At 37.1% G+C, this 27417-nt stretch overlaps 1 protein-coding gene across 1 annotated transcript; it reads left to right on the plus strand.

The window, feature by feature from the left end:
• Positions 1 to 293: 293 nt before the first annotated feature.
• Positions 294 to 27176, plus strand: LOC149836232 (uncharacterized). Its single transcript, XM_090009072.1, has 6 exons — positions 294 to 1495; positions 3658 to 5321; positions 25094 to 25288; positions 25584 to 25755; positions 25851 to 26183; positions 26272 to 27176. The coding sequence occupies exons 1-6, from the start codon at positions 769 to 771 to the stop codon at positions 26712 to 26714; spliced, it is 3534 nt and encodes a 1177-aa protein (XP_089865198.1). The 5' UTR covers positions 294 to 768; the 3' UTR covers positions 26715 to 27176.
• The last annotated feature ends 241 nt before the right edge of the window (positions 27177 to 27417 follow it).

The raw sequence follows: 27417 nt of genomic DNA on the forward strand, positions 1-27417 counted from the left end.
AGTTTTTATCGGTTCCGGGTATGGTTTCTCTTATAGTAGACTTGATTAGACTCGGGTCCGAACTCGATACCGTACCCGAAATCTGGTCCAAGTCTGGTTCTGGTTCTGGGTCCAAAGTCAAGCCGCACTGATCGTATCAGCACCAGTTGGTGATAAGGCTTATCATCTGGCCTGCCCTCGCGCTGGATAAACTTCCGATCAAACGTTACGTGTTATACAAGAAAGCACGAGGGTAATTTTGGTATCTCCGGTGGCGTTAAAGCTTCCTTCTTCGTCCAGCACACACTGTGACTCGCCTTCCTCGTGGTTTCCGAAGCGAGTGGGGATTTCCTTTCCCTTCGATTCTTCCTAACGCTGGAAAAGCTTTGATTTTCCGATCTTCGAGGAATCGACGGATGAAGACGATCGTCTCCGTTCGACTCTCGCAGAGGAAATATTTTCTCTTTCTCTGAATTTCCCAGCTCTTCTGCTACGTCTGGCTGGTTTGATTCCTTCAAACACTCTCGATCAAGAAATCTGGGGGAAAATCCATCGTTTCTAATAGGAAAACGTGGAATTTATCGGTTTTCCCGGTACAAAATCATCTGGGTTCGTTGTCTTCGTGTTTGGTTTGTGCTCTCCATTTCGTTCGGATTCTCGTCTGGAATTTTTAGGGCTTTGGTTCTCTGTCGATAAAGGTTTCTTCTATGTGATCGTAGTTTCGATCGTTTCGTTTCTTTAATTTATCAAATAAGAGAAAAAATCCCCAAAAAGGTGAAAAAAGAGAAAATGCCTCTTATTGAATCGTTCCGCCAGAAAGAAGCGTCGAATTTGAGCCACGGGTTGTCTTCCACCCTCTCTCCGCTCGCCCCGCCCTTCATGGTGAAGCGCAATCCGGAGAAACCGAGCTCCAACACTTCTCAGTTGGTGGAGCCCTCCTTTCGCGGTTACTCGTCGTCGCCCCTGTCTGGTTCTCTTGATAATTGGCTTCATCTGCACCCTCCTGCGCCCGATGGCCGGCGTTCCCTTGATGTGGACGCAGGTGTTGTTGGTTCGATTTTTTCAGCAGCAGCCGTTGTCGGGGTTTCCGATGGCTTCGGCTATCCATCGGGTTCGTACCCATACGCCGGTCATTCGTCGGAGCTGGGTGAGAAGGGGGAGGTTGTAGATGAACCCTACTGTGCGGCATTAGTTTCGGGGATGCATGACGCTGTTGGTTCTGGTTTTGCTCAATCGAAAAGATCCTCAATGTCAGAGTACTTCCAGTATCCAACAGAGTACGGTTATTATTGTGTTGGTGTTGTGCCGGATGGTTCATCTCAGAGCGGCGGCCACAATCAAGGTCTGTGTGGTTACGAGCCCTCGAATAAGCGGGAGGGCTACCAGGGTGGAGAGTCGGGCAAGGAGAAACAAGTGAATGATGCAGAGCAAATTGGTGATTATTTCCTGCCAAAGATCAAGATGTTCCATTCGAATTTCAGATGTCCCCAACAAGAACTTTCTCTGCACCCACCGGGTATCTCGCGTTTTGTTTCTTCTGTATATGAATCTAGAGAACATTTTATCATGAAAATTATTCATTCCAGTTGGGAGATTTTGAATTTAGAATCTGCCGCTGATTTTTATTTCTGGCGCTTTTTGGTGAATGTGATGAACTAATTTTGATGATTTGCTCATTGCTCAATACAAATAGTAGAAAATTTTTAAAATTTGAAGTCATTATCACAAATGCAATAGTCACTGAAGCTTTAATATGGCGGAACCATGTACATCTTCTGGGCAATTCATCTGTTTTGTTAGTTTTTCGAAAATTGATCAGACTGTTTGAGGTGATTTCATTGAATAACTAAGTGGTTTTTAGTTGAGAACCTTTTGTTTTCTATTTGTAGATATCTTATACAATCATCAGTGGAAATGGCAGTTTGAATTGTCTCCATTTTTTATATGTTTGATGCAGTGATTGCTTTCTATATCCATCTTTTCATATTAGACAATGTGCTCTGTGACTAATATTGTATATGTAGTAGAAGGACAAAGACTTAAAAGGGCAAATTTCAAATTTGATGTCTATCTTTATTCTTAAAGATCATCAACCTGTCTGAGAGACCTCTTTGGTCAAAATGCTTTGATCAATATGTTCAACTTAATTTTAGTCCACAGGGCCCCTGCTTTTATCTCTTTACGTTAATCTGAATGCATTGTTGTTTCTGTTTGTTCGAGTAGCTGGTTCCTTACTTTCCTCCCCAAGAGTTCACATCGACGGGAAGGTTTGGCGTCATTCCTGCGGCCATTTTCCTGTATTTATTTTCAGCAGTTGGCTTCACAACTACTGTTTTTTTGCTGCAATCCTCTTTTGATGTATCAACCAATTACTTGATTTTTCCTTTTGCAGGTCAACTTTCTCTACTTCCTCTTGATGTTACCTTGGCTTTTACATGAACTGACTAACTTAATATACTATATACTGAAGTCTGGATGTTAGGTTGTAAAATGCACAAATCTTTGATAATATTTTGGTGAACACCCATGTGAACTGTGTTCCTTTAAATAATATACAAGCCCTGATTATCAGAACAAATCTCCCTTATTTGGGGGAATCAGGGGTGGCTACGGAACTGGTCCAACTTTCTTGCATGCTTGGCTATTCCTCGGTTAAGGAGATCATAAGGGATCAATATTCTTTTTCTTTTTTCAAGTCTTTTTGAAAAATAAAGAATGCTTTATGAAGAGAGACTCTAAGATATTAATGAGGGGCAGATTTCCATTTCCACCTACCAAAAATTACAATTAAATACACAATCAAATGCAATTCCCAGCAACTTCTGTTGATGACCTACTCACCATGGGTTCTCCAAACAACAATACAGCATTAGTATCTTCACTTATTGATAATTCTGCCATATATGTTTGTTCTTAATTTTCTTGCTTTCTTAAAGTTTTAGATGATTTGATGATTCTAAAATTGTAATCATCTGTCATTGACTTACAAGGACCCTAGCTCTGACTTGTCCATTAAACTTACATGCCTGTTTAAAAAAGCTATAATGCAGTTTTGTGTATGCTCTGGACACTGTCATATTTATGTATAATATTTTTATATCCATTTCTTATTTGATGTTCTGGATTTGCATTCATCCATATCCCTGTGCATGTGTTGGTGTGTCGCAATAAGAGATACTTTTTGATGTTGGTGGTGGGTGCACCTATGGGTAGAATGTAATTGTGGCTGCTCATTTGGTCCTTTTGATAGTTCCGTGACTGCTCACTTGGTCATATTGATAGCTGTGTTAGGTGCTATTATGTAACATAACATGGGTACAGCTGGTATGCCATGGTAGTTTTACAAAAGAAGGGTGGTGGGGCATGTCTTAGTTGTGTATATTATACAATACACACATATTATACAGAATATATACTACAAATTAAGATTCCAACCAAAATATAAAGAAAGAAATGTTGAAGGTATAAATTATTTGTAGAAATATGCAATGTATCCGATATATTATATAGTATATCTGTATGTGGGAACACAAGAAATATCAGCAACAAGCACGGCTATGCTGGACATTTTGAAGTACCCATGTTGCATATCTTAATAGGAATGTCATAGAAGTGTCTTATTTATGGAATGACTGCCTGCATAAGCTTCACTTGTTTGTTGGTTTTGTTTTCATATAGACACCTGTACCAATGAAGATCCTTTTATGAAGAAAGAAACTTCTATCATTCATCAAGAAAAATATAATGATTTTTTTACGAGACATAGCCAAAGTGGTGCTAGTATCACAGATCTGAAGTGTTTGGATGCAAACCATTCTGCTGAAATTTCCGAGAAGAATTCACAGTCACCTTTCATTGGAATTTCTGGGATATCAGTATCATCACCTTGCATCACACCGCATGATCATCAACTACCTTCATCAAATGTCTTGCCTGCTGTGAGTGCTTGGGCATTCACGAATTCAGACTCTGTCTCCACCAACAGATGTTTCATTCAGCATAATTCATGTACAACAGATTCTGCAGTTGTTTATCCAGGTGCAACATGTTATCCATTTGTCTCAGCAGTACAACCACATCCAACTGCCAATCATCTATCGCATGAGACAGTAATTTCAGGAAATATAAGTTGCAGCAGCGGCTTTCCTGTTGATCCGTTTAGAAACACAAAGGACCCTGCTGATTGCATTTTCTCAACTGGCAAAAGATCCAAGTGTAACTCAACCATAGATGCTAATCGTGTTCGGAGTTTCCGAGGTAATCATGATGCCAGCAACAATAACAACACTATTTATTCACAGGCAGTGGAAGATCCTTTCTCTAGTTGCGGGAGGGATTTACATTATTTGTCTGATAAGAGGTCAATAGGAAATTCTGAGTTGAGGTCCTCACACTTGAACTTTCCAATTTCTGCTGCTTCTGAACAGGTTTTGGACATTTCTGCTATTTCTATTCAAAATTTGCATGAAAAGAATGATCAACTTATTTCTGCTGTGGATTCACCCTGTTGGAAAGGGGCACCGAGTTTTCGGTATTCTCCATTTGAAGCTGCAGGTGTTTCTTCTAATTGTTTCAAGAAATTTGAATTGTGTGATCAGTCTCTTTTTGTACATGATGGAAATGTTCCATCTTCCAATGCATACAACCAATTATTTTGGACTGATAGTTTATGTGTTAATGGTTCTTCACTACCTGATGTACATATGACCGCTTCGCCACTTCCTCTAGAACTTAAATCTGCCTCAGATGAAATAAATTCAGGGGCATACGAGAATCACTCTGGTGATATTTCTGAAGCAGTTCACAAGATGGGGGAACAATGCATTGCTTCCACCTGTGATCAAGACCGGCCTGAACTGAAAATTCCAGGTATGGCTTCTTTAACCAAGGAAAAATCTGATGTGATCTCTCTTGGAGAACCCATCATCTCAGAAGCCACGGTAACAGACTGTTCAACCTACAATAAGAGATCTACCCAGGATGGATTGCCGGATTTTCTTTCTCAACCTATTGGTCATATTCAGAATTCGGTTTGTTCTGGAACTAGTGTTTCCACTGATGTTCCTGAAAAACATAATGGATTGTCTGATAGTTCAAGTGGATATCTGCCTGCAAGGACTGATGTTCATATAGTGCTCAAGGCAATGTATAATCTGTCAGCTTTGCTTCTTTCAAGTTGTTATACAGATCAAAATGCCCTAAAAGAACATGACCTTGATGTTCTTCAACTTGCTATTAATAATCTTGATGAGTGCATCATCAAGCAGTCAAGTCATCTATCAGAATCATGTCCTCCATTGGAGAGCTCTTATATCCACAAGCATGGAGCTGATCCTTGCAAGGTATTTTTTATTTCTTGTTTGGCCCGTATGCTAATGATTATTTGAGCTATGCAGTGGTTATTAGAAGCTGTGGATGGGAGTTAATCATAATCCAATTAGGTTGATAGCACTGGTTTGTTACTTGATGAGCAGTGAAGAGATACACCATATATTTGTGATTAGGGATCTATAAATTCATCTTGTGAGGGCTTATAGGCTTATAGGGTGTCATTCTAAAGGCTTTTGCAAGCTACAGATGGCTGGTTCATGTGCAATATTATTGACAAAGGGATTTATATTAGATTGGCCATAAAATGATCGTTTGATAAACAGAAAACAGGTCCTCTCTCTCTCACTCACTCACTCACTCAGTCTCTCTTAGAGGCAACCAAGTGATCTGTCCATCCTATTTCCCCCCGAAGCTGCAGCTCGCACGCTTCAAGCGTCTTGAACAATCTCCAGACCTGCTCCAGCTCTCTGGTGGGCTTTGAAACAGACCTCGTTCATCTCCATCTTTGACCTCAATGCCAGGTTTATGCTCGCCAGTTCTCTAATCGTAGGAACTGTCCACTGCCACAAATGCTTCCATCTTCAGTGGCAGAACGGGTGATGCTACTGGGAGTGGGTTACAATTCATGGTTGTGGATTGCCACTAAGGCTGGAGTCGTCACAAACTATTTTGCTCCCTTTCCTCCTGTGCACAATGTCCTCTCCGTTTCTATGCTTGTTATTGTCCAACAAATCATCTCTGTTGATCGCTTCTGATGTTGTGGATGAAAAGGTCATGCCATTATAGAGAGAGAGAGAGAGAGAGAGAGAGAGAGAGAGAGAGAGAGAGAGAGAGAGAGAGAGAGAGAGAGAGAGAGAGAGAGAGAGAGTAGTGTGTCATTTCAAAATGATTTTTTGAAAACAAATAAAATTTTCTGGTTTTCTGAAAGATAATTTTGGGAACATTGTCAGTGCAACACTTCAAAAATGGTCTTTTGGACACATTGGTTCCCGAAACACTGTTTTAAGTGTCATACACTTTCATATTTTTCTTTTCTTCATGCTTTTTCTTGAAATTTTATGCTGTGTTAGAGATCAGGTATTTATGAGAAACTGAGGTTCACTGTTATTTCACTTATGTAGATTTTTTGTAATCCAAGTTATTCTTTTTGTTAAAGAATAAACACAAGTCAACCTCACAATATTTGCTAGTTTTCTTGAAAGATATAATCTTAATTTACTGAAATATTCTATTGAAAATAGGGTGTCACGAACTTGTGCTAGTTTTCTTTGCTTGGGCATCTTTTGTCATCTTTGGCAAATCTTGTCTTTATGTCACAAGCTTCTTGGCTTTGTGAAATTGAAGGACAAAAGAACGATCTCAGTGAGTGGTTACGCAGCTATGTCACATGGGTGCGGGTGCGACACGGGTGCGGCGCAATTCCAAAAAATTTGGACACGGGGACTCGGCTATATATATATATATTAAAAAATATATATTATAAATATATATATTTTAAATATTATAATTATATATATAACAATAAATTAACACATAAAGATTGTAAATTTTAAAGCAAAAAAAAAAGCAATTCTTAACAACACAAACTTACCAAAATATAACACATAAAGAAGCTTGTGAGTGTGATAAACAACAAAACTTATCATAAATCTGCCTCATCGTCTAAATTAGAAGGAAGAACAGGATCGAGGTAGTCCATGTTGAGAGTATGTAAATTATGTTCTCCCTCCAAGTCAAAATCTTCTGGATTTACATCCCAATTCTTGGATGGTCCACAACTGCATCAAAAAATCACTATATTAGTATCTAACTTAAAAGTTAAAACTTTGAATACAAATATGAAATATTTAAATACAAACTTTGAATACAAAGAAAAAAAAGTACCTATACTCTTCTTTGATCCGGCGAGAAATTAATCGTAGATTTGAGTGAACATATACCAAATCCTCTGCTCTTTTACTGGTGAGTTTGTTTCTTTTAATATTGTGAATTTGAGCATATGTACTCCAATTTCTTTCACAACAAGATGATGTAGCAGGTTGGGATAACAACTTCATTGCAAGACGTTGCAGATTTGGTGTTTCTGATCCATATGTTGCCCACCAATTAAGGGGATCTTCCTCGTCCCTTGCCACAAGTGCTGCTAAAGAATCAAATCTTCCAGTAGAAAACTTGCCAAACTCACTATTTACAACCTTAAACATGTGGGGATCATTAAAAACTCTTCCCAAATATATCATTCTATTTCTTGATATCTCAGGATCTTCATTTGGAGAAACACGACCAACACCTGCTGTCAACCATTTTTTTGCATAGTATTTTGGATTGAGAGAGTGTGCCATGCAATGCAAAGGTGAATTGCTTTTATCCCATCTTCTCACTAAAACTGAATGTACATGATTGTAAAATTCTGAATCATCAAGTGCAATATCTTTCTTCTCATGTTTAAAAATGATAATTTGAACTTTTTCAATCATATTGTCCCACATTTCATAAATTCTATGAAGCATGGGTACATCTCTGTCAACTTCTCTCAGCATTTCCCAAATAGGCTCTGTAAATTCAACAAAATATGTAATTTTATCCCACCAAAAATCATCACAGATGCATTTTTTGATAGCCTGAGCCTTGACATCATCTTCAGTACGATAAAAATCCCAATCTTGATCAGCTACCATCATCATCAATGCATTCTTGAGTTGCTTAATTCTTTTTATCATAACAATTAGAGAAGCAAAACGAGTTTCAGCAACTTTCAGTAACTTGAGATCAGAATGCCTATTAAATATAGAAAGAGCATGATGATGGTTTACAACAAAATTTCTAATATTTCGAACATCATGCTCTATTTCCTCAATCCATAAGCACATTTCATGTGCATGTGCATCATCTTTTGATGGATTGCATATACTCTTAAGTGCCAAATTTAAACTATGTGCTGCACAAGGAGTCCAAAAAATATGTGAATATGTATCTTCACTTGCCAAATTCATTCCTGCACGACTGCAAACTGGAGCATTGTCAGTAATGATTTGCACCACACTTTCTTCACCCACTTCTTTTATCACTTCAACAAATAATCTCTTTAAATATTCAGTATCTTTATACTCTCCAGATGAATCAACAGTCTTCAAAAAGATTGACCCATTTAGTGAGTAAGCAATGAAGTTTATCAGTGGTCGCCTTTGTATATCAGTCCACCCATCAGAAACAATCGACACTCCATGTTGTTTCCATGCAAATTTTTGGGTCTCTAGCAAGTCTTCAATTCTATTTTTTTTCTCTGCAAGAATGACTGTTCTTAGTTTTTCTGAACTAGGAGGCACATAACCACTCAAATTGCAATTAGCCAAAGATGTAATCATATCTTTCCAGTATGGACTTCTAGCTACATTAAAATGAATTGAGCTTGAGTAAAAGAATCGACCAATCTTTTTATCAATTTCTGCTCTTGCCATGTTTTTGAATGACGCTTGTATTGTTTTATTGCTTTCCATCTTTCTTTTCTTTAAAAGCTCTTCTTGTGTATCACTAGCAGTAGGAAAAGACAAATTAATCGAATCGCTTTTCATCTCTGCAATTTTCTTCTTTTCAGCTTCCTCTTGTTCTTTTTTTAATTGCTTTAACATGTCTTTGTCAACCCCAGAACATGCCCTAATTCCTTGACCACGAATATGCAAAAGATGTGCTTTCACACGCGTATAAGAACCTGTGAAAACAGTCTTACATAGATTACAATGAAACTGCACATTCCCACCATCACCACTACTAGCTTTTATCCCTTTTGTCACAAGCCTCCAAAGTGGTTGAGAAACATCTAATTCAGGGTTAGAACTTGAACCAAATGTATTGACACTACCGCTAGAACTCGCCATTATATCTGAAAAGTGAAAACTGAAAAGAAAATAATTAAATAAGTAAATAAAATAAAGTTAATAAAACAGGAAATATTGGAGGGGCCGAGCCCCTCTTCTGCGAGCAGAGGGTGCAGGGAGGGGGGTCGAGCCCCTCCTCTGCGAGCAGAGGGTGCAGGGAGGGGCCGAGCCCCTCCCTTGCGAGCAGAGGGTGCAGGGAGGGGGGCCGAGCCCCTCCCCTGCGAGCAGAGGGTGCAGGGAGGGGGGCCGAGCCCCTCCCCTGCGAGCTGAGGGTGCAGGGAGGGGGGCCGAGCCCCTCTTCTGCGAGCAGAGGGTGCAGGGAGGGGGGCCGAGCCCCTCCTCTGCGAGCAGAGGGTGCAGGGAGGGGGGCCGAGCCCCTCCCCTGCGAGCCGAGGGTGCAGGGAGGGGGGTTGAGCCCCTCCCCTGCGAGCAGAGGGTGCAGGGAGGGGGGCCGAGCCCCTCTTCTGCGAGCCGAGGGTGCAGGGAGGGGCCGAGCCCCTCCCCTGCGAGCCGAGGGTGCAGGGAGGGGGGCTGAGCCCCTCCCCTGCGAGCAGAGGGTGCAGGGAGGGGGGCCGGGCCCCTCTTCTGCGTGCAAAGGGTGCAGGGAGGGGGGCCGAGCCCCTCCTCTGCGAGCAGAGGGTGCAGGGAGGGGGGCCGAGCCCCTCCCCTGCGAGCAGAGGGTGCAGGGAGGGGGGCCGAGCCCCTGTTCTGCGTGCAAAGGGTGCAAGGAGGGAGGCTACGAGCAGAGGGTGCAGGAGGGTCGACATACCTGACGGAGGGGGAGACGGTGGCTGCCTGTCGCCGGAGTTCGGATCACTGGCGTGGGTGCAGGAGAAAGCTGCAGGGGTTGAGGGGGAGAGGCAAAATCGAGAGGGTAAGCCCCTCTCCCTGTCGATAAACCCCTTTTAGGGTTCGGCTGCCAAAAAAAATTTGGATCTGGGTCGGGTTTGGACCCGACCCGACCCGGATCCAAAACATAATTTAAAACTTGAAATGGACAATTTTGGACTCGGTCAATGTTGACCGAGTCCAAAATGTGGACGGACTCGGTCCGGACTCGTTGACCGAGTCCGACTCGGCGTTGACCGAGTCCGGGCCGAGTCCTAAGCCGCACCCGAGTCCGCACCCGAGTCCGTGCGTGTCGACGCGGGTGCGGCAACCCTTTAGCAGAGTCCGTGTGACATAGTTACGCAGTCTACTTTAGAAAGATCTTATACCATAAGTTGTGTTGTTTTAAGCAAAGTTGTAAATATCGTATCGTTAACCATATCGGTCGGGCAAAAATTAGCCTATATCGTATCATAAATTTTTAATAAAAAATTTCCAAATAAAAAAAAAACAAGAATAATCAGAAAAATAGCAAAAAATCTAAAAAAATCATAACACATGAAAAAATGATGAATTGCACAAAATACAACTATAAAATCACATATGAAGCATTTATGTCTCTATGAGCTACATAAGACTTTTGCAATTAAGAACATGCCACACGACTCATACTTTTATATTACAAAATATAAACAAAATATTATATAAAACCTCAATAATCATAATCATCCTTTTCTTATTTTCTTCCTGCTAAAATTAATAACAAACCATGCAACTAATAACCGACAATGTAAATAAAAGTCCACTATATAATTTAAATTTTAAACACAATTAACGTCGTGACTAATAATATTAAATTCACATCCAAGTCATACTAAAATATCATAAGTCATAATTAAACTATTAAGAATTCATGATAACTAAAAACATTACATTTAACCAATGTCTTACGTGTTAATCTTCATCTTTAACATTCTAAAGTATAAATCTTCTAGGGCCTATTTGCCAAACATTAGGACACTAACTCCTCAGTGTTGCATCCAACTGCCACCCGACAATCTCTTTATCTTCGGCTATTTTTTTGGCAAGTAGGTCATCATCATTATCTTGAGAATCTGGAACAATGGCATTTTTGCAAAATTATTCATCTTAGAATTTCTTCTAGCTCAACAATAACATCAACACGAAAAGTGGCAGGAATAAATGGATAATCACATGGACGTACATTTTGACGAAGATCTACAATATGTTGCTTAGATCTATGCAGTCCACCTCTAATAATAGCACCACAAAACAGACATATGAATGATGACCCTTATCATGATACATCATCCATGCTTATGCCATATTACTTTGAAAAATCCTTGCAAACAATTAAGTTTTCAAATAACTTGATACTTCAAATACTCAAGACATGATAGCATAAAATAACATTCAAATGTTTTACACCACAAGAGAGAAGTGCAATAAATGCACTGTTTTTATAAATGTAAGGAGACAAAACCCCTCTTTATATTACACTGTTATAGTGGGCTCACAACCCTTATTTATAAATCATGGCAACTCTTAAAGAGTCATTGGGCTATTCCCAACGGCTCTTATTAGAGCCGTTGGGAATCAGCCCAACGACTTATTTTAACTGTGTGCAACAATCAGTGGCTGACTGTTGTACACTGTACACAGTCAGCTGTACATAAAAAATAAAAATGTAAATGAAAAATTACAAAAATAAGAAAATAAAAAATATAAAAATATACGTATATACTTTAAATATTTATTTATATACATATACTTATACATATACATATTCTTCTATTACAAAGAGTATATATATGTGTATATATTGTTAAGTTGTAATTTATAAGACAATGTATTTTCTACATATATTTTATATATATAAAAGAAGATACATATACATATATATATGTATTCATCTACTTGTATATATAAAATATATATTTCTTTATTGTATTGGCTATAGGGGTATTTTAGTCATTTCTACATTTTACGCATAGTCATTCCTCTTTTTTATTTTTTATTTTTGTAATTTTTTTCATTTCTTATTTTTGTTTTTTTTATATAATGTTTTTGTACACAGTCAGTGGCTGACTGTGTACAGTGTACAACAGTCAGCCATTGACTGTGTACACAGTTTTAAAAATATAGACGTTGGGCTGATTCCCAACGTCTCTAATAAGAGCTGTTGGGAATAGCCCAATGTCTCTTAAGTTTGCTTACAAATAAGGGCTATGTGAGCCCATTGTATGCATGTATTAGAGTAAGGAGTTGTCTCCTTAAGCTTATAAATACTGTGCATTTATTGCACTTTCTTTGGTGTAAAGCTTATAAACACTGTGCATTTATTGCGCTTCTTTTGTGGTGTAAAGCTTATAAACACTGTGCATTTATTTGGTGTATTGAGTATTTGAAGTATCAAGTTATTTGAAAACTTGATTGTTTGCAAGGATTCTTCACATATATATATATATATACATATATTCAAGTATATACATATATGTATTATTTTCTAACAGTCTCCCTCAAACTTATGTTGAAGTCACCGAAAGTTTGTCAAGTAAAAAGTTGAATCTTGGTGAGCACAGTGCCTTGGTGAAGAAATCTGCAAGTTGATATTCTGATGTCTTCTTTAAATATTCTTCATCAATAGTCTTTTTTAAATATTCTTCACGAACAAAATGACAATCCATCTCTATATGCTTTGTTCTTTCATGAAACGTATGATTTCGAGCAATGTATATGGAGCTCTTGTTGTAACAGCATAATCTTGTAGGATTTTGAAGATGAATTCCTATATCTGAAATTAGTTGTTTGAGCCACACGATTTCCATGGTAGTAGTCGTCATCGCTCTATATTCAGCTTCTATAGATGATAGTGACACCTTCTGTTGTTTATTGCACCTCCATGAAATTAACGATTCACCTAGAAACACACAAAAACCAGTTGTTGAGCGCCTATTATTTGGATCCCCTCCTCAATCAGCATCAGAGTATGCAATAAGATCTAAGGAGGAAGAAGATGATAGAAAACCTATCTTATTTATTGTGCCTTTAATGTATTTGATAATCCACTGCACTCATATGAGCTGATGTTGGAGCATGTTGAAACTGACTGGCTACTTGTACAACATGAGCTATGTCTGGTCTTGTAATACTTAAATACATAAGAGATCCCACGAGCTGCCTGAAGGGGGTTGAATTGTCTAAAGAAACTTCATGATCGGCTCGTATCTTCATTCTAACAGTCTCTAGGGTGTCAACAACCTTATCATCTGATAGTCCTGACCTGTCAATAATATCTGAAGCAAACTTTGTTTGTGACAATATGCATCCTCTGTTAGAGTATGATACTTCTATACAAAGAAAGTATGTTAGGAACCCAAGATCTGTCATTTCAAAAGAATTTTTCAAAAACTGTTTTACTTTCTTGATTCCTTCTTTGTCACTCCCTGTAATCAACATATTATTAATATATAAAAGTAAAATTATAATACTTACAAAAGAATTCTTGATAAATAAAGCTTTATCAGTATAGCACGATTTAAAACCATATCTTGTAATAACATTGTTAAAAGTATCAAAAGAACTTTAGGTGCTTGTTTGAGACCATACAATGCCTTTTTTAATTTAAGCACTTTTCCTGAAGGAATTATCAATCCAAACAGAACATCCATGTATATTTCTTCGTTAAGATTCCCATTCAAAAAGGTATTTTTAAAATCCATTTGAAATATATTCTAATTTTTAATAGCTGCAATAGCTACAAGCATTCGAACAATGGTAATTCTGGCAACATGAGCAAAAGTTTTTTGTAATCCACTCCGATGATCCATCACTTTTGGTTTTTACTTTAAAAACCTGTCTATATCCTATGGTCTTCTTTCCAATGGGTAAATTTAGAATTTTCCAAGTGTTAGCTTCTTTAAGATCGCCTAATTCTATATGCATAGCTTTTATCCATTCGGGTAACTTTTTTGCTTCATTGTAGCATGAGGGTTCAAAATATGAATGAATAGCTATAAGGCATGCTTTTTGTCTACGGGAGAATGAGTCATAAGATACAAATTTATTTAAAATTCTTGAGATTCGTTTATATCTACGAATGATGGTTTGTTCTGAAGGAATTTCTAATGCTTCTTGGTTACTTTGATTTACACTTTCATTGGTTGCATTTTGATTTCTTCTAGTGTATATTATTGGTTCAACTGTTGTTCTATCTTTAATAAAAGGTTCTAGATAACTATTTTCATCATTAGACAACAGTTTAAACAAGAAAGAATAATAAGAATTTATGTCTTGTGATGTATTTCCTTCAAATCTACTTTCATTTTCAATAAAATTGACATTTATGGAGACAAAAAGTTTATCATTTTTTATATCATAGCATTTAAATCCTTTTTTTGTTTCAGAGTAACCAATGAACGCACAGGGGATATAAAAGTATCTTCAACGAGATACTATAATCAAGACCCAATATTCTTGACGAGAGATAAGTGCACACATGCACAATAAGAACACTTGTGTACAAAAGCACAAATCAATCAATCTCACAAATGCACACTAAAAAAATGAATATAGCCTTTATTGAACACTTGGGCTTTGACCCAAAGCCATACCAAAACACAAGGGGGAACTCCCCTATTTATACACAATGAGAGGCCATGGAGGGGCTCCCAATATGATCGTTGGGACCCCTCCAACGGTTATAATTATAACCGTGGGAGGGCCCAACGATCATATTGAGTGGGCCCCTCCATGTGCTAAAACCAAAAAGAAAGAATAAGAAAAAAGAAAAGAAAAAAAATAAAATTACATACCCTCACAGCTGAAATGAAAATAAATAAATATTTTATATATATAATAGGTAGATACGTATACATATATTATATATATATGTATTACCTTATATATATAAAATATATATTGGATTACAAGATTTGATTACATAATTTAACACCCCCCTCAAACTTAGGGGCAGGATGACCGAAAGTTTGTTAAGGAGGAAATTGAACTGCGGAGATCTGGCAATTGATATTCTGAAGTTATATATGAAGGATCTATAACTCCTTTCAGATACGCTTCCCGAACATAGTGACGGTCCATCTCAATGTGTTTAGTCCGCTCATGAAAAGTATGATTTTTGGCAATATATATTGCACTTTTGTTATCACAGCATAACTTGGTGGGCCCTTCGATTGTGATCCCTATGTCTTTTAATAGCTGATGAATCCATACAATTTTCATGGTAGTAGTTGCCATGACACGATATTCAACTTCTGTTGAGGATAAATATACTTTTTGATGCTTCTTACATCTCCAAGAGATCAACGAATCTCCTAAAAAAACACAAAAACCAATGGTGGAGTGACGGTGATTTGGGTCACCTCCCCGGTCTGAGTCAGTATAAGCAAGTAATTTTAATTCAGAAGAATGAAGTTAAGAATTCTCTCTTATTTAATGTACTCTTTATGTATCTTACGACCCGCAGAATTGCACTCATGTGAATCGATGTTGGTGCATGTTGAAACTGACTTGCAGTATGAATTGAATGAGAAATATTTGGTCTAGTAATACTCAGATGCATCAATGATCCTTCAAGCTGTTTGTAAGGGGTAGGATCAGAGAGAGGAATACCATCATAAATCTTTATTTTGGCTCCTACTATAGCACGAGTTTCACAAACCTTATCATCTGTAATACTTGACCTGTCAATAATCTCAGAGGCAAGTTTAGGTTGAGATAAAAAATACCCTCTATGAGAGTATGCTACTTTAATACCCCAAAAATAAGTTAGGAATCCCAAATTAGACATTTCAAATTTATCCTTCAAAATTGATTTTATGCTTTTAACCCCTTTAGAATCACTTCCGATTATAAGCATATCATCAACGTATAAAAGCAGAATGACAATCTCTGTATTAGTTTTTCTAACAAATAAGGTAGTGTCAGTGAAACAAGATGAAAAACCATTTTCTAACATTATGGAGTTAAACCTATCATACCAAGCCTTGGGAGCTTGTTTTAAACCATAAAGTGCTTTACGAAGGCGAAGCACTTTCCCTTTGGGAGTCTCCATTCCTGGTGGAGCATCCATATATACTTATTCATTCAGATCACCATTTAGGAATGCGGTTTTAACATTCGTTTGATAAATGTTTTATTTGTTGATTGAAGCAACGGTGATGAGACATCGGACAATGACCATACGGGCCACAGGAGCAAAAGTTTCTTCATAGTCAATTTCATATTCTTGATTATATCCCTTTGCTACTAATCGAGGCTTATATCTCTCAAGAGATCCATCGCTCTTAGTTTTTACCTTAAATACCCATCTACATCCTATTGCTTTCTTACCCTTAGGGAGATATTGAAACTCCCACGTTTTGGCTCTTCTTAGAGCACCAAGTTCATTCTTCATAGCTTCTACCTATTCAGAACATTTTCGTGCTTCCTCAAAATTTTTAGATTCTACGTAAGAATGAATGACACTAACGCTGACCCTATATTTAGGTGAAAAAGAGTCATATGAGATAAACCTAGAGGGAGCTTTCCTAAGTCTTTTGGTTCTTCGCAGGTTCTCCTCTCTTGGAGAGACAGTCCCACTGGTGTCATCATATCTTTCAAGAGCACTTTTGAAGGTGTTTTTATCTCTATGAACATAGGTGATGGGATCTCTAGATGTTCCCTCATCGATATGTTGATGAGGAGGAGAGAGCAGAGGGGTGATAGTTTCCTCGATTTCATTATCACTTGAGTCATTCTGAGTTGACTCATCATCACTTGCATAATCATTTTTAGCTAACAATTCAAATAGAAAGGAATAATCCATATTCTCATTATGAGATTTAAGACTTTCGAAACCACTAAGATTTTTCAAAAAACTCACATTTCTGGAAACATATAATTTGTCATTTCTAACATCATGACACTTAAAACCCTCTTGGGATTCCGAATAACCAAGAAAGGCACAAAGAATGGCCTTTGGAGAAAGCTTATCATTTTTATCTGTAAGGACAAAACATTTACAACAAAAAACCCTTAACCTGCTATAGTCAGGCTCCTTCTCGTATAATTTTTTAAAAGGGGAAATTTTGTTCAAATTTTTTGATGGAAGTTTATTTATGAGATAGATCGAAGTAAGGGCTGCCTCAACTCAAAGGTTTTTTGGAATGTTTTGTGAAATAAGTAAAGTTCGAGTTGTTTCAATAATATGCCTATGCTTTCGTTCGACTAATCCGTTTTGTTGAGAAGTTTTTGGGCAAGATTTTTGATGAATAATACCACAACTTTCAAGATAACTCTTAAATTCATTTGAGAGGTATTCTCCTTCGGAGTCGAATCTAAAAATTTTCAAGTTTCCATTGAATTGATTTAAAATCATATTATGAAAAGTTTTAAAAGTCGAAAAAACTTCATGTTTATGCTTGAGAAAATATATCCAACAATACTGAGTGTAATCATCAACAAAAATCACATAATATGAGAATCCTCCTTTAGATATCACAGGAGCCGGACCCCATACGTCGGAATGAACGATTTTAAAAGGTTTTGTTGTAAATATGGATCTTTGATAAAAGGGTAAACTTTTCATTTTCCCAAAAATACATTCATTATATACAAAATCTCCTTTACAAAGGTGTTTAACAAAAGGTAAATATGAAATTTTAACAATGTTGGGATGTCCAAGTCTCTTATGCCATACATGAATATCCTTATTTTGGACAACATTACAAAATTGATTCTTGGGAACTTGGAGAGAGTCAACATAGTAGAGATCTCCTCTCCTAGAGCCTTCCCCAATCAACCTCCCGGACCGGCGATCCTGTATCCAACATTTATCAAAAGAGAATTTTATATCGCAACCATAGCCCGAGAGTTGAGAAACCGAAAGCAAATTCAAATTTAGTTTTTGTATGAATCTAATTTTTGGAATAAAAAATCTTGTTTTTCGAAATTGCCTATTCCTTTAATTTCAAGAGATGTTCCATCTGCTATTGAGACAAAAGATGAAAAAAAAATTTAGAATATTCGGAAAGATAACAAGCACTTGGGGTCATATGAAATGATGCATCGGAATCTAAAAGCCAAGATATCTTATCGGGGGTGAAGAGGTTGTCATAGCAACTCCAGAAGTTCCTCCCTTGAGAAGAGGTTGAAGAGCTTCCATAATTTGTTGTAAAAAAAGAGACACATTGGAAGAGGATGATCGTTCTTCCGGTTGAGATGTGGTGGCCATTGCAAGCAATTTCTTTCATTTGGGGCAAATAGGTTTGATATGCCCCAGTTCTTTACAAAAATGACAAGTTAGTTTGCTATAGTCTTTTTTTCTATTTTGTTAATTTCCTCATTGATTTTGATTCTTAAAATGAGGAGGTTTGTAAGTCTTCACAAGGTTACCCGGTCTTAAAACGACATTCATTCCTTCACTTTCTTCTTGAATAGAAGAGGTTGCAAGGATCCTAGGATTGCTTTTACTAATGCCCATACGGGTTTCTTCCTCACTCAAATTGGTAATAACATTTTCAATAGCGGGAGATGTAAAAGAAGAAAGAAGAGATGACCGAATTTGTTCAAATTTGGGTCTAAGACCATTTAAAAAGTCAAAAAAATATCTTCCTCAAGTTTGTGTCTAAGCTCGATAGTTTCACCACTCCATTTGGGTTCAAGTATAGCAAGCTCGTCTCAAATGGAAGATAGTTCTGCAAAGTATTCCCGAATAGTTATCTCATTTTGTTGTAAGGTCAAGACCCTCTTTTGAAGGTAGTACTTGTGGGATAAATCTCTTGAAGTATACATTTTTTCAAAGTATAGCGAAGCTTCAGAAGCCTTCTTCAATTTGATGATGTTGGCGCTGATCTTAGTTTCAACGGATGAGAAAAAACAAGATAATATCTTGAAGTTTTTCTTTTCCCATTCATCATGTTTCTTTGAATAATCTTCAAGAGCCTTTCGCCTCTCTTCTCCTTCAAGAATCTTTATATCTCCTTTTTCCATAATGGTAATTTTTGGTTCGGGTTCCAGTATCAAACCTTGAACATACCCCCAAAGCCCATTTCCTTTAATATGGGATTCCATATTATCGGCCCAAAGATGATAGTTTGAACCATTGAGTTTAAACCTGAGGGAGAAGTGAAAGTCTTTTTCGCCCATTAGAGAGGATAAAAATAAAAAAAGAACACGTATATCAAAAGATTTTTAAGTCTTTCTTGACAAGGAAGACTTCTAAAATATTGGCCGAAGGAAATGGTCCACTCCAATCTTCAATAGCTTGAAGGCACGTTTTTCGAGGTACCCAAGAAAGTTGAGAAACACACGATCTTCCTTCCTCAAAACCTTTGCTTTGATACCATGTAAAAGTATCTTCAACAAGATACTATAATCAAGACCCAATATTCTTGACGAGAGATAAGTGCACACATGCACAATAAGAACACTAAGAACACTTGTGCACAAAAGCACAAATCAATCAATCTCACAAATGCAAACTAAAAAAATGAATATAGCCTTTATTGAACACTTGGGCTTTGACCCAAAGCCATACCAAAACACAAGGGGGAACTCCCCTATTTATACACAATAAGAGGCCATGGAGGGGCTCCCAATATGATCGTTGGGACCCCTCCAACGGTTATAATTGTAACCGTGGGAGGGCCCAACGATCATATTGAGTGGGACCCTCCATGTGCTAAAACCAAAAAGAAAGAATAAGAAAAAACAAAAAAAACAAAAAATAAAATTACATACATATTCTCAAAAAAGAATATGTGTAAAAAGATGAATATGCCCTCATGGCTGAAATGAAATAAATATATATTTTATATATATAATAGGTAGATACATATATTATATATATGTATATGTATTTCTTTATATATATAAACTATATATTGGATTACAAGATTTGATTAACCTTAGATGATAGTTTATCTCCTTCCTTTATCATTTAAAACATAACATTTACAACCAAAGATTCTCAGTCTTTGATAGTCAGGTTGATATTTGAATAATTTTTCAAAGGAAATTTCATTTGACAAAGTTTTTGAAGACATCATGTTTATGAGATATAATGTGGTTAATACAGTTTCAACCCAAAGATTTTTAGGAACATTTCTAGCAATAAGAAGACTTCTTGTAGTTTCCATAATATGTCTGTGTTTTCTTTCTGAAATTTTGTTTTGTTGTGAGGTTATAGGACACGATTTTTGATGTAAAATTCCTTCGTTTTCAAAAAATTGTTTAAACTCATTTGAAAAATATTCTCCTCCGGAGTCAGTTATGAGAATTTTGAGCTTACTTTCAAATTGATTTTTAATCATGTTATGGAATATTTTGAAGGTCGCAAATACATCTGATTTAAACTTAAGAAAGTAAATCCAACAATATCTAGTGAAGTCATCAATAAACACAACATAATTAGAGAATCCTCATTTAGAAGCAAGAAGAGCAGGACCCCACACATCCGAATGAACTAATTCAAAAGGCATGGAAGAGTAAAAGGTTCTTTAACTATAAGGCAAAGCTGCCATTTTACCAAGTAAACATTCTTTATATTCAAAATTTTCTTTACAAAGATTCTTGGTAACAGGAACAAAATTTAATTTCCTTATATTTGGATGCTCAAGTCTATGATGCCAAGTCCGTATATCTTTTGTTTGGGCAGTGTTACAAAATGATTCCTTTGGAATATAAAGGAAATCCTTATAATAGAGATCTCTTTGCCTAGAACCTTCTCCAATCAATTTTTCAGACTAGCGATCATGCACCCAACATTTACTTGATGAGAAAATGACATCATATCCATGATCCGAGATTTGAGAAACTGAAAGAAGGTTAAGATCTAAGTCACACAGACTCAGCTAAAAGGTTGACGCACTCGTGTCGACACAGGTGCGGCTTCGGACACGGGGCAGACACAGTCAACTAAGTGTCGGACTCTGTCAAAGCACTGGGGTCGAGTCTGTCCACATTTTGGACTCGGTCAAATTTGACCGAGTCTATTTTTGTCCATTTATTTTGGTAAGTTTGTGTTGTTACTTCAATAAAATTATTTTTTTATTTTTGCTTTAAAATTTATTATCTTATTGTTGTTATCTATATATATATATATATATATATATATATATATATATATATATATATATATATATATATATATATATATATAGCCATGTCCCTGTGTCCAAAAATTTTGAAATTGCTCCACACTCGTACCCGAACCCGCACCCATGTGACATAGGTTAAGATGAAGTTTTGAAATAATTGAATGTAAAATTTGTTATGTTTTGACGGTTGGGTTACATCAAGGATCTGCTTTAAGCCCTTTCCTATTTGCGATAGTGATGGATGAGCTTACGAGATCAATTCAAGAAAATGTACCGTGGTGTATGTTGTTTGCTGATGATATTGTTTTGATTGATGAGTCTAGAGCTGGGGTTAATGCTAAGTTAGAATTATGGAGACAGACATTGGAAGCTAGAGGTTTTAAGTTGAGTAAGAGTAAGACTGAATATATGGAATGTCGGTTTAGTAAGCAACGAAGTAGTGATGGGAGTGTAGTGAAGCTTGGTGAGCAAGATATACCGGTGAATGATTATTTCAAATATTTGGGATCCATCATTCAAAAGTATGGAGAAATTGATGGAGATGTAAATCATAGGATAAAGGTTGGGTGGATGAAATGGAAAAGTGCTACTGGAGTGCTGTGCGATCGTAGAATGCCATTGAGGTTGAAGGGAAAGTTTTATAGGACGACTATTAGACCCGCTTTACTATATGGTACGGAATGTTGGGCTGCCAAGAGACATCATATTCAAAAAATGAGTGTAGCTGAGATGCGGATGCTTAGATGGATGTGTGGAAATACAATAAAAGATAAGATTCGGAACGAAGAGATACGTAAGAAGGTAGGTGTTGCACCCATTGAAAATAAGATGCGAGAGAATCGTTTACGGTGGTTTGGACATATTCGGCGAAGGCCTAATGATGCTCCAGTTAGAAGGTTGGAGAAATGGGAAAATATATTAGTTAAAAGAGGTCGGGGTAGGCCTAGGAAGACTTGGATGAAGATGATAGGAAAGGATATGAATGCTTTGAACCTCACCGAGGACATGGCGTTGGATAGAAATGATTGGAGGAAAAGGATTCATGTGGAAGACCCAAAATGAATTTCTTTTTTGGTTCATATCGCTGACCCCAATTGTTTTGGGATGAAGGCGTAGTTGTTGTTGTTGTTGTTGTTGTTGTTTGACAAATTATTTTTAAAAATTCATGCACTCTTTATTTCCAAGGTAGTGCCATCGACAGTGGAAACAAAAGATGCATTCGAATTAGGTTGACATTTGGATAATATAGACTAATGTGGGGTCATATGAAAAGAAGCTCCTAAATCAAGAAGCCAAGAGCACATACCAGGAGTAGAAAAGGATGCAGTGGCCGCTTCTGAGGTAGATCCTTTGAGTAATGGTTGCAATGCTTCCGTCAATTGAGACAATGATTTTATGGTCTTTGAGATTCAGAGTATCCTCATCTTATTTTGGTGGTGTAGCGGCAACACGTTTTTTTTGAGGTCTATATTTGTATCTAGGACATTGAGACATAATATGATCAGGTTCATTACAGTTATGTCAAATGATTTTTTATTCTCCTCTATTTTTGCTAAAATGAGGAGGTTTACATGGCTTGATATAATGTCCTGGTTTTGATGCGGCAAGTGTACAATCCTCTTCTTGGCCATTGCTAGAAGTATCAAGCACACTAACATTTTTACTCATATTTAGCCTAGTTTTTCTCCACTAAGCTTAGTGAGAATCTCATGAATAGGAGGAGATGAAAATGATAGCAAGGAAGCTTTTGTTTGTTCAAACTCGTGTTTTAAACCATAAAGAAAAACGAAGAGTTCATCTTCTTCAACTTGAACTCTTCGCATTTCTATACATTCACCTTCTCATTTGGGTTCAAATTGGGCAAGTTTGGTCCATATGCAAGATAACTCCATGAAGTAATTTCTTACATTTTTATCTCCTTGTTTTATATTTCTAACTTTTTCTTGGAGATAATACTTGTGAGTCATATCTTTTTCGGTAAACATATCTCTAAGATATTCCCATGTTTCATTTGCCTTTTTGAAGCATAATAGGTACGAGACAATTTTTGTTTTAACTCCAGTTAGCATCCATGAAAGAATTTTTGCGTTTTTCATTTCTCATTCATCCAATTTATTGTAGTATTTTTCCATGGTTTTATTTCTTTCGTCAAGACTAGTCTAAATCCCATTTTCACCTAACGTAATTTTGAGAGTAGGTTCAAGAATAGTACCTCTTACGATTCTCCCACAAACCTTGATCCTTGATGAATGTCTCCAAGTGTCCTGCCCAAATGTTATATTTGCTTCCTTCAAGTTTGAATGGCGGAATAAAGTTGGAGTTGCTTATGTTGTGTAAGAAAAATTCACCCATAGTGAATTAGAAAAAAAAAAATAACCAGCACCACGAAAGAGAATAAGCACGCTTTTTGAGGCAGCCCACCAATGCATGGTTGATCACACGCCAAGCTTTGATACCATGTGAAAAATTCTTGCAAACAATCAAGTTTTCAAATAACTTGATACTTCAAATACTCATGACATATGATAGCATAAAATAGCATTCAAATGTTTACACCACAAAAGAGAAGTGCAACAAATGCACTGTTTTTATAAACTTAAGGAGACAAAACCCCTCTTTATATTACACTGTTACAATGGGCTCACAACCCCTTATTTATAAAGCCTGGCAACTCTTAAAGAGTCAACGACTCTTATTTTAACTCTGTACAACAGTCAGTGGCTGAACTGACTGTTGTACACTGTACACAGTCAGCTGACTGTGTACAGAAATAGTACATAAAAAAGAAAAAGAAAAAGAAAAAGAAAAAGAAAAAGAAAAAGAAAAAGAAAAAGAAAAAGAAAAAGAAAAAAGAAAAATTACAAAAGTAAGAAAATAAAAAATACAAGAATATATGTATATATTTTAAATATTTATTTATATACATATACACATTCTTCTATTACGAAGAGTATATATATATATATATATTCAAGTATATACATATGTATTATTTTCTAACAATTGTCATGCAGGATCATATCTATAAGATGAACGTGAAGACCACATCGAAAGATCTAAAATAAAATTTAACCAATTAACCACCAAATAAAAATATAGGGATAGAAATATTCGACAAGTTTACACACATAACAAACTTAAGTCCTAGCAGTTTCCCCAAAAAAACTCAATAAGAAGCGAAGGGTAGAGATTTTTTAAATTAACCTACTTCTTTTAAGTAGAAAAGGGCAGAAATGCACTCTTACTTCAGAAAATCATAAAAACATATCGCGATACGAGTGTATATCGTATCGATTTCTGAAAAAGTAACAATATGTATCGTATGATACGGTACGATGCATACAATACAACACTAGTCTTAAGAGTCCAGGTAGTTACAAGGATCAAGGTCTCACTGATTAGTGAAAGATCTTTTTGTGGATTTTAGAGGATTAGATTTTCTATATTTAAGGAAGAAAAGGTGCAACTTTGGGCCGGTGGTTGTGATTTTGCTGCAGTCTCATGCTTCTTAGTACCCGAGCACTTACTAGTATCTTGTTGAACTCTTTGATATGTTTTCTATTTGTGATGGTAAGTCACGTGCGCTCTGTTGCTCTTTGATATAGAGCCTCATGCTACTTAACTAAATTTATGCTGAATGATTGGTGTGAAAAACCTTGCTTAAGTGCTTGATCCATCTTGTTCTGTCTCAATCTGCTTATATCAAGAAGTGTTGCAATGTTAGGTATCCTATCACTTACAGCTCATCCTTGTTGTCTCTCAGTTTTTTGGGTACTTATTTTGGTTCTCTGCTTTGCCCTTTTAATGTTTGGTACCATCAAAATTTGCATTTGGGTTGTTGTCTCCGCAAGCAGCTTAAGATAACAGTTTCAGAGGTTCAGATTTTTGAAAGAAATTCCCCTTTATTTCATATTGTTTGGTTTCTATTATGGTGGACTTTACTCTTTGTTTGTTTCCCAGGCTACAACAGGCTTGAGTGGGTGTAAGGGCACTTGTGAGGACTTGATTGATGGTACCAGCCAGACTAGCAATAAGAAAGCCAGCGAAAGTGGCATACCAATTCATAAGACTGACACTCCAAACAAAATTGAATCTCATGATTTTTCTGCTATTGGTGGCAATTTACATCTTGAGAAAGACAATGGTGTACGTCAGGTACTTTTCTGTCTGATTCCTTCTGTTTATTTTGTGGTGGTGAAAGGTGACTGGGATTGGTACAGAAAAATCAAGGCTGCAGTGCTCAAGCTGCTGCCTTGCAACAAGGAGGTTTAAAAACAAAGGGTTTTGTAGGGACTACTATAAGATGATTTTTTGGTAAAGAGCTCATGTTAACATGTGTCAGCAGACCATTATCAGGCCTTATTTCAAAATTTAACTGCTTAATAACAAAATTATATTCCTTTATTTTATTCTTTATGGCTTCAGTCGATCTTTCATCTGCACTCTGCAGTCCATGGAGAAGCTTTTGAAGGATAATCTTAATTATGAACACAATAATCATCCTCAAATTCAAGTATACAAAACTTTGTGGCTTGAGGCTGAAGCTGCACTATGTGCAATGAAGTATGAGGTCAGACTGGCCCGCATGAAAGCTGAGAATGTGAAATGCAAACAGCATCAGGGTAAACTTAACTAATGTCAATGGAGGGTTTATCTTTTCTTTTTCAGTCCTTGAAACAGTCTGCATTGTAGAGCTAAGCATGTGTTCTTTTTGCAGATTTCACTGGTTTAAGTGAAAGATCTAACTCTAGTTCAGGAGAAACGAGAAGATTAAATAGGGCTGTCAATGCTACGGATGGCAACAAACAGAACTTGCATGAGGCCAAAAGGTCATCAAGCGATTGGGATGATTTGGAATCTTCAGTTATCAGACGATTTAAAATCTTAATACAGCAGATTGAGAGATCAAATACGCAGGAAGAAGGGCCACCTGTATTACCAGACTCTATTGACATTGAAGATGTTGATTCTGACCAGCATGTGGAGAAGCCAGTCACTGTGGCTCAGACAAGGGCTGAGATTGAGATTGAGAAACAGCAATCTAACGAAGGTTTATCCAATTTCATTGGTTCATCTTTGTCTCTTCTTTTCTTCAGTTGTTCTGCATTGTAGAATTAAACATGTGGTTCTTTTTACAGATACAGCTGGTTCCTTAAATGCAATGCCCACCCACAGTTCTAAGGAAATGAGAAGTTTAATCAGGGATTTTAATGGCATGGATGGCATAAATCAGAAGCCGCTTGAACCCAAGGGATTATTGAGCGAGCATGATGATGTGGAGGCTTCAGTTTCTGCAAGACTTAAAATCCTAAAAGTGCGCGTTGAGAAATCCAGTAAGCTGGAAGAAGGGCCAGCAATATTGCCAGACTCTATTGACATTGAAAACATTGACTGCAACCAGCACGCAGAGGAGGCAATCATGCTGGTCCCTTCTCAGACGAAAGCGATGAGAATGTATCAGGGTTTTAACAGTGCTGGCTTTGGTTTGACGGAACAAAGCTGGCAGCCATTTGTGAGTGCTGCATTTCAGAATAGTCTGGTACAGCTTCCAGATAATCAAACATGGTGGGAGTTATCGTGAAATACCAGGCACTTATGCTTGGCTCACGGGCAACATGCACAACATGAATCCTATGGCTTGGGAGGAGCTAGACCCAAGCAGAATTTTTTTGTGTCGCACCTACAGTGAGCTTCTCTCTCTAATGCATCCAAGCTCACCTGTTGAAGTATGCACTCTGAAGGAACCAATTGAACCATTGAAGGGGTCTGATAAAATAATTGCAAGTGGAACCGCAAGCCCGTCCCAGTCAGATTGGGAGCATGTGCTGAAGGAGGAGATTGCATGCTAGAAAGTTATGCAAATGAAGACCAGCAGTTCTTGTAAAACATGGCATGTCAAATCTATATTGGTATATCTAATAACATTTTGAATCTTAGCATTATTTTTTGAGGTCTCACATACACAAACAATACTTAGGTGAGTCGATCTGGTGGGCATGTCAAAACATTTATGGAATCACTTGTGAATATATATGTTCAAACATGCTTGCTGAGACGTGCTTGAGCGTGTTGACTTGAACTATAGTTTAAAAGTGAATGAATGAATCAAGTCGTTGAACTCAACCGACCATGTTGGATCAAAGTCTTCAGGCATCTGGTGGGTTACCTGAAAAATGACAAGATTGCTTCTCAAGTTGCTTTGCACAGTGAAGACCAAGCCGGTGGTGACCACATGAAGTCAAAATATCAAGGGTGGTCATCTTTGTCATTGACCTTTGAAGGAA

Source organism: Nuphar pumila, chromosome 6 (assembly GCF_984573655.1).
Source record: "Nuphar pumila chromosome 6, dmNupPumi1.hap1.1, whole genome shotgun sequence".
NCBI lineage: Eukaryota > Viridiplantae > Streptophyta > Magnoliopsida > Nymphaeales > Nymphaeaceae > Nuphar > Nuphar pumila.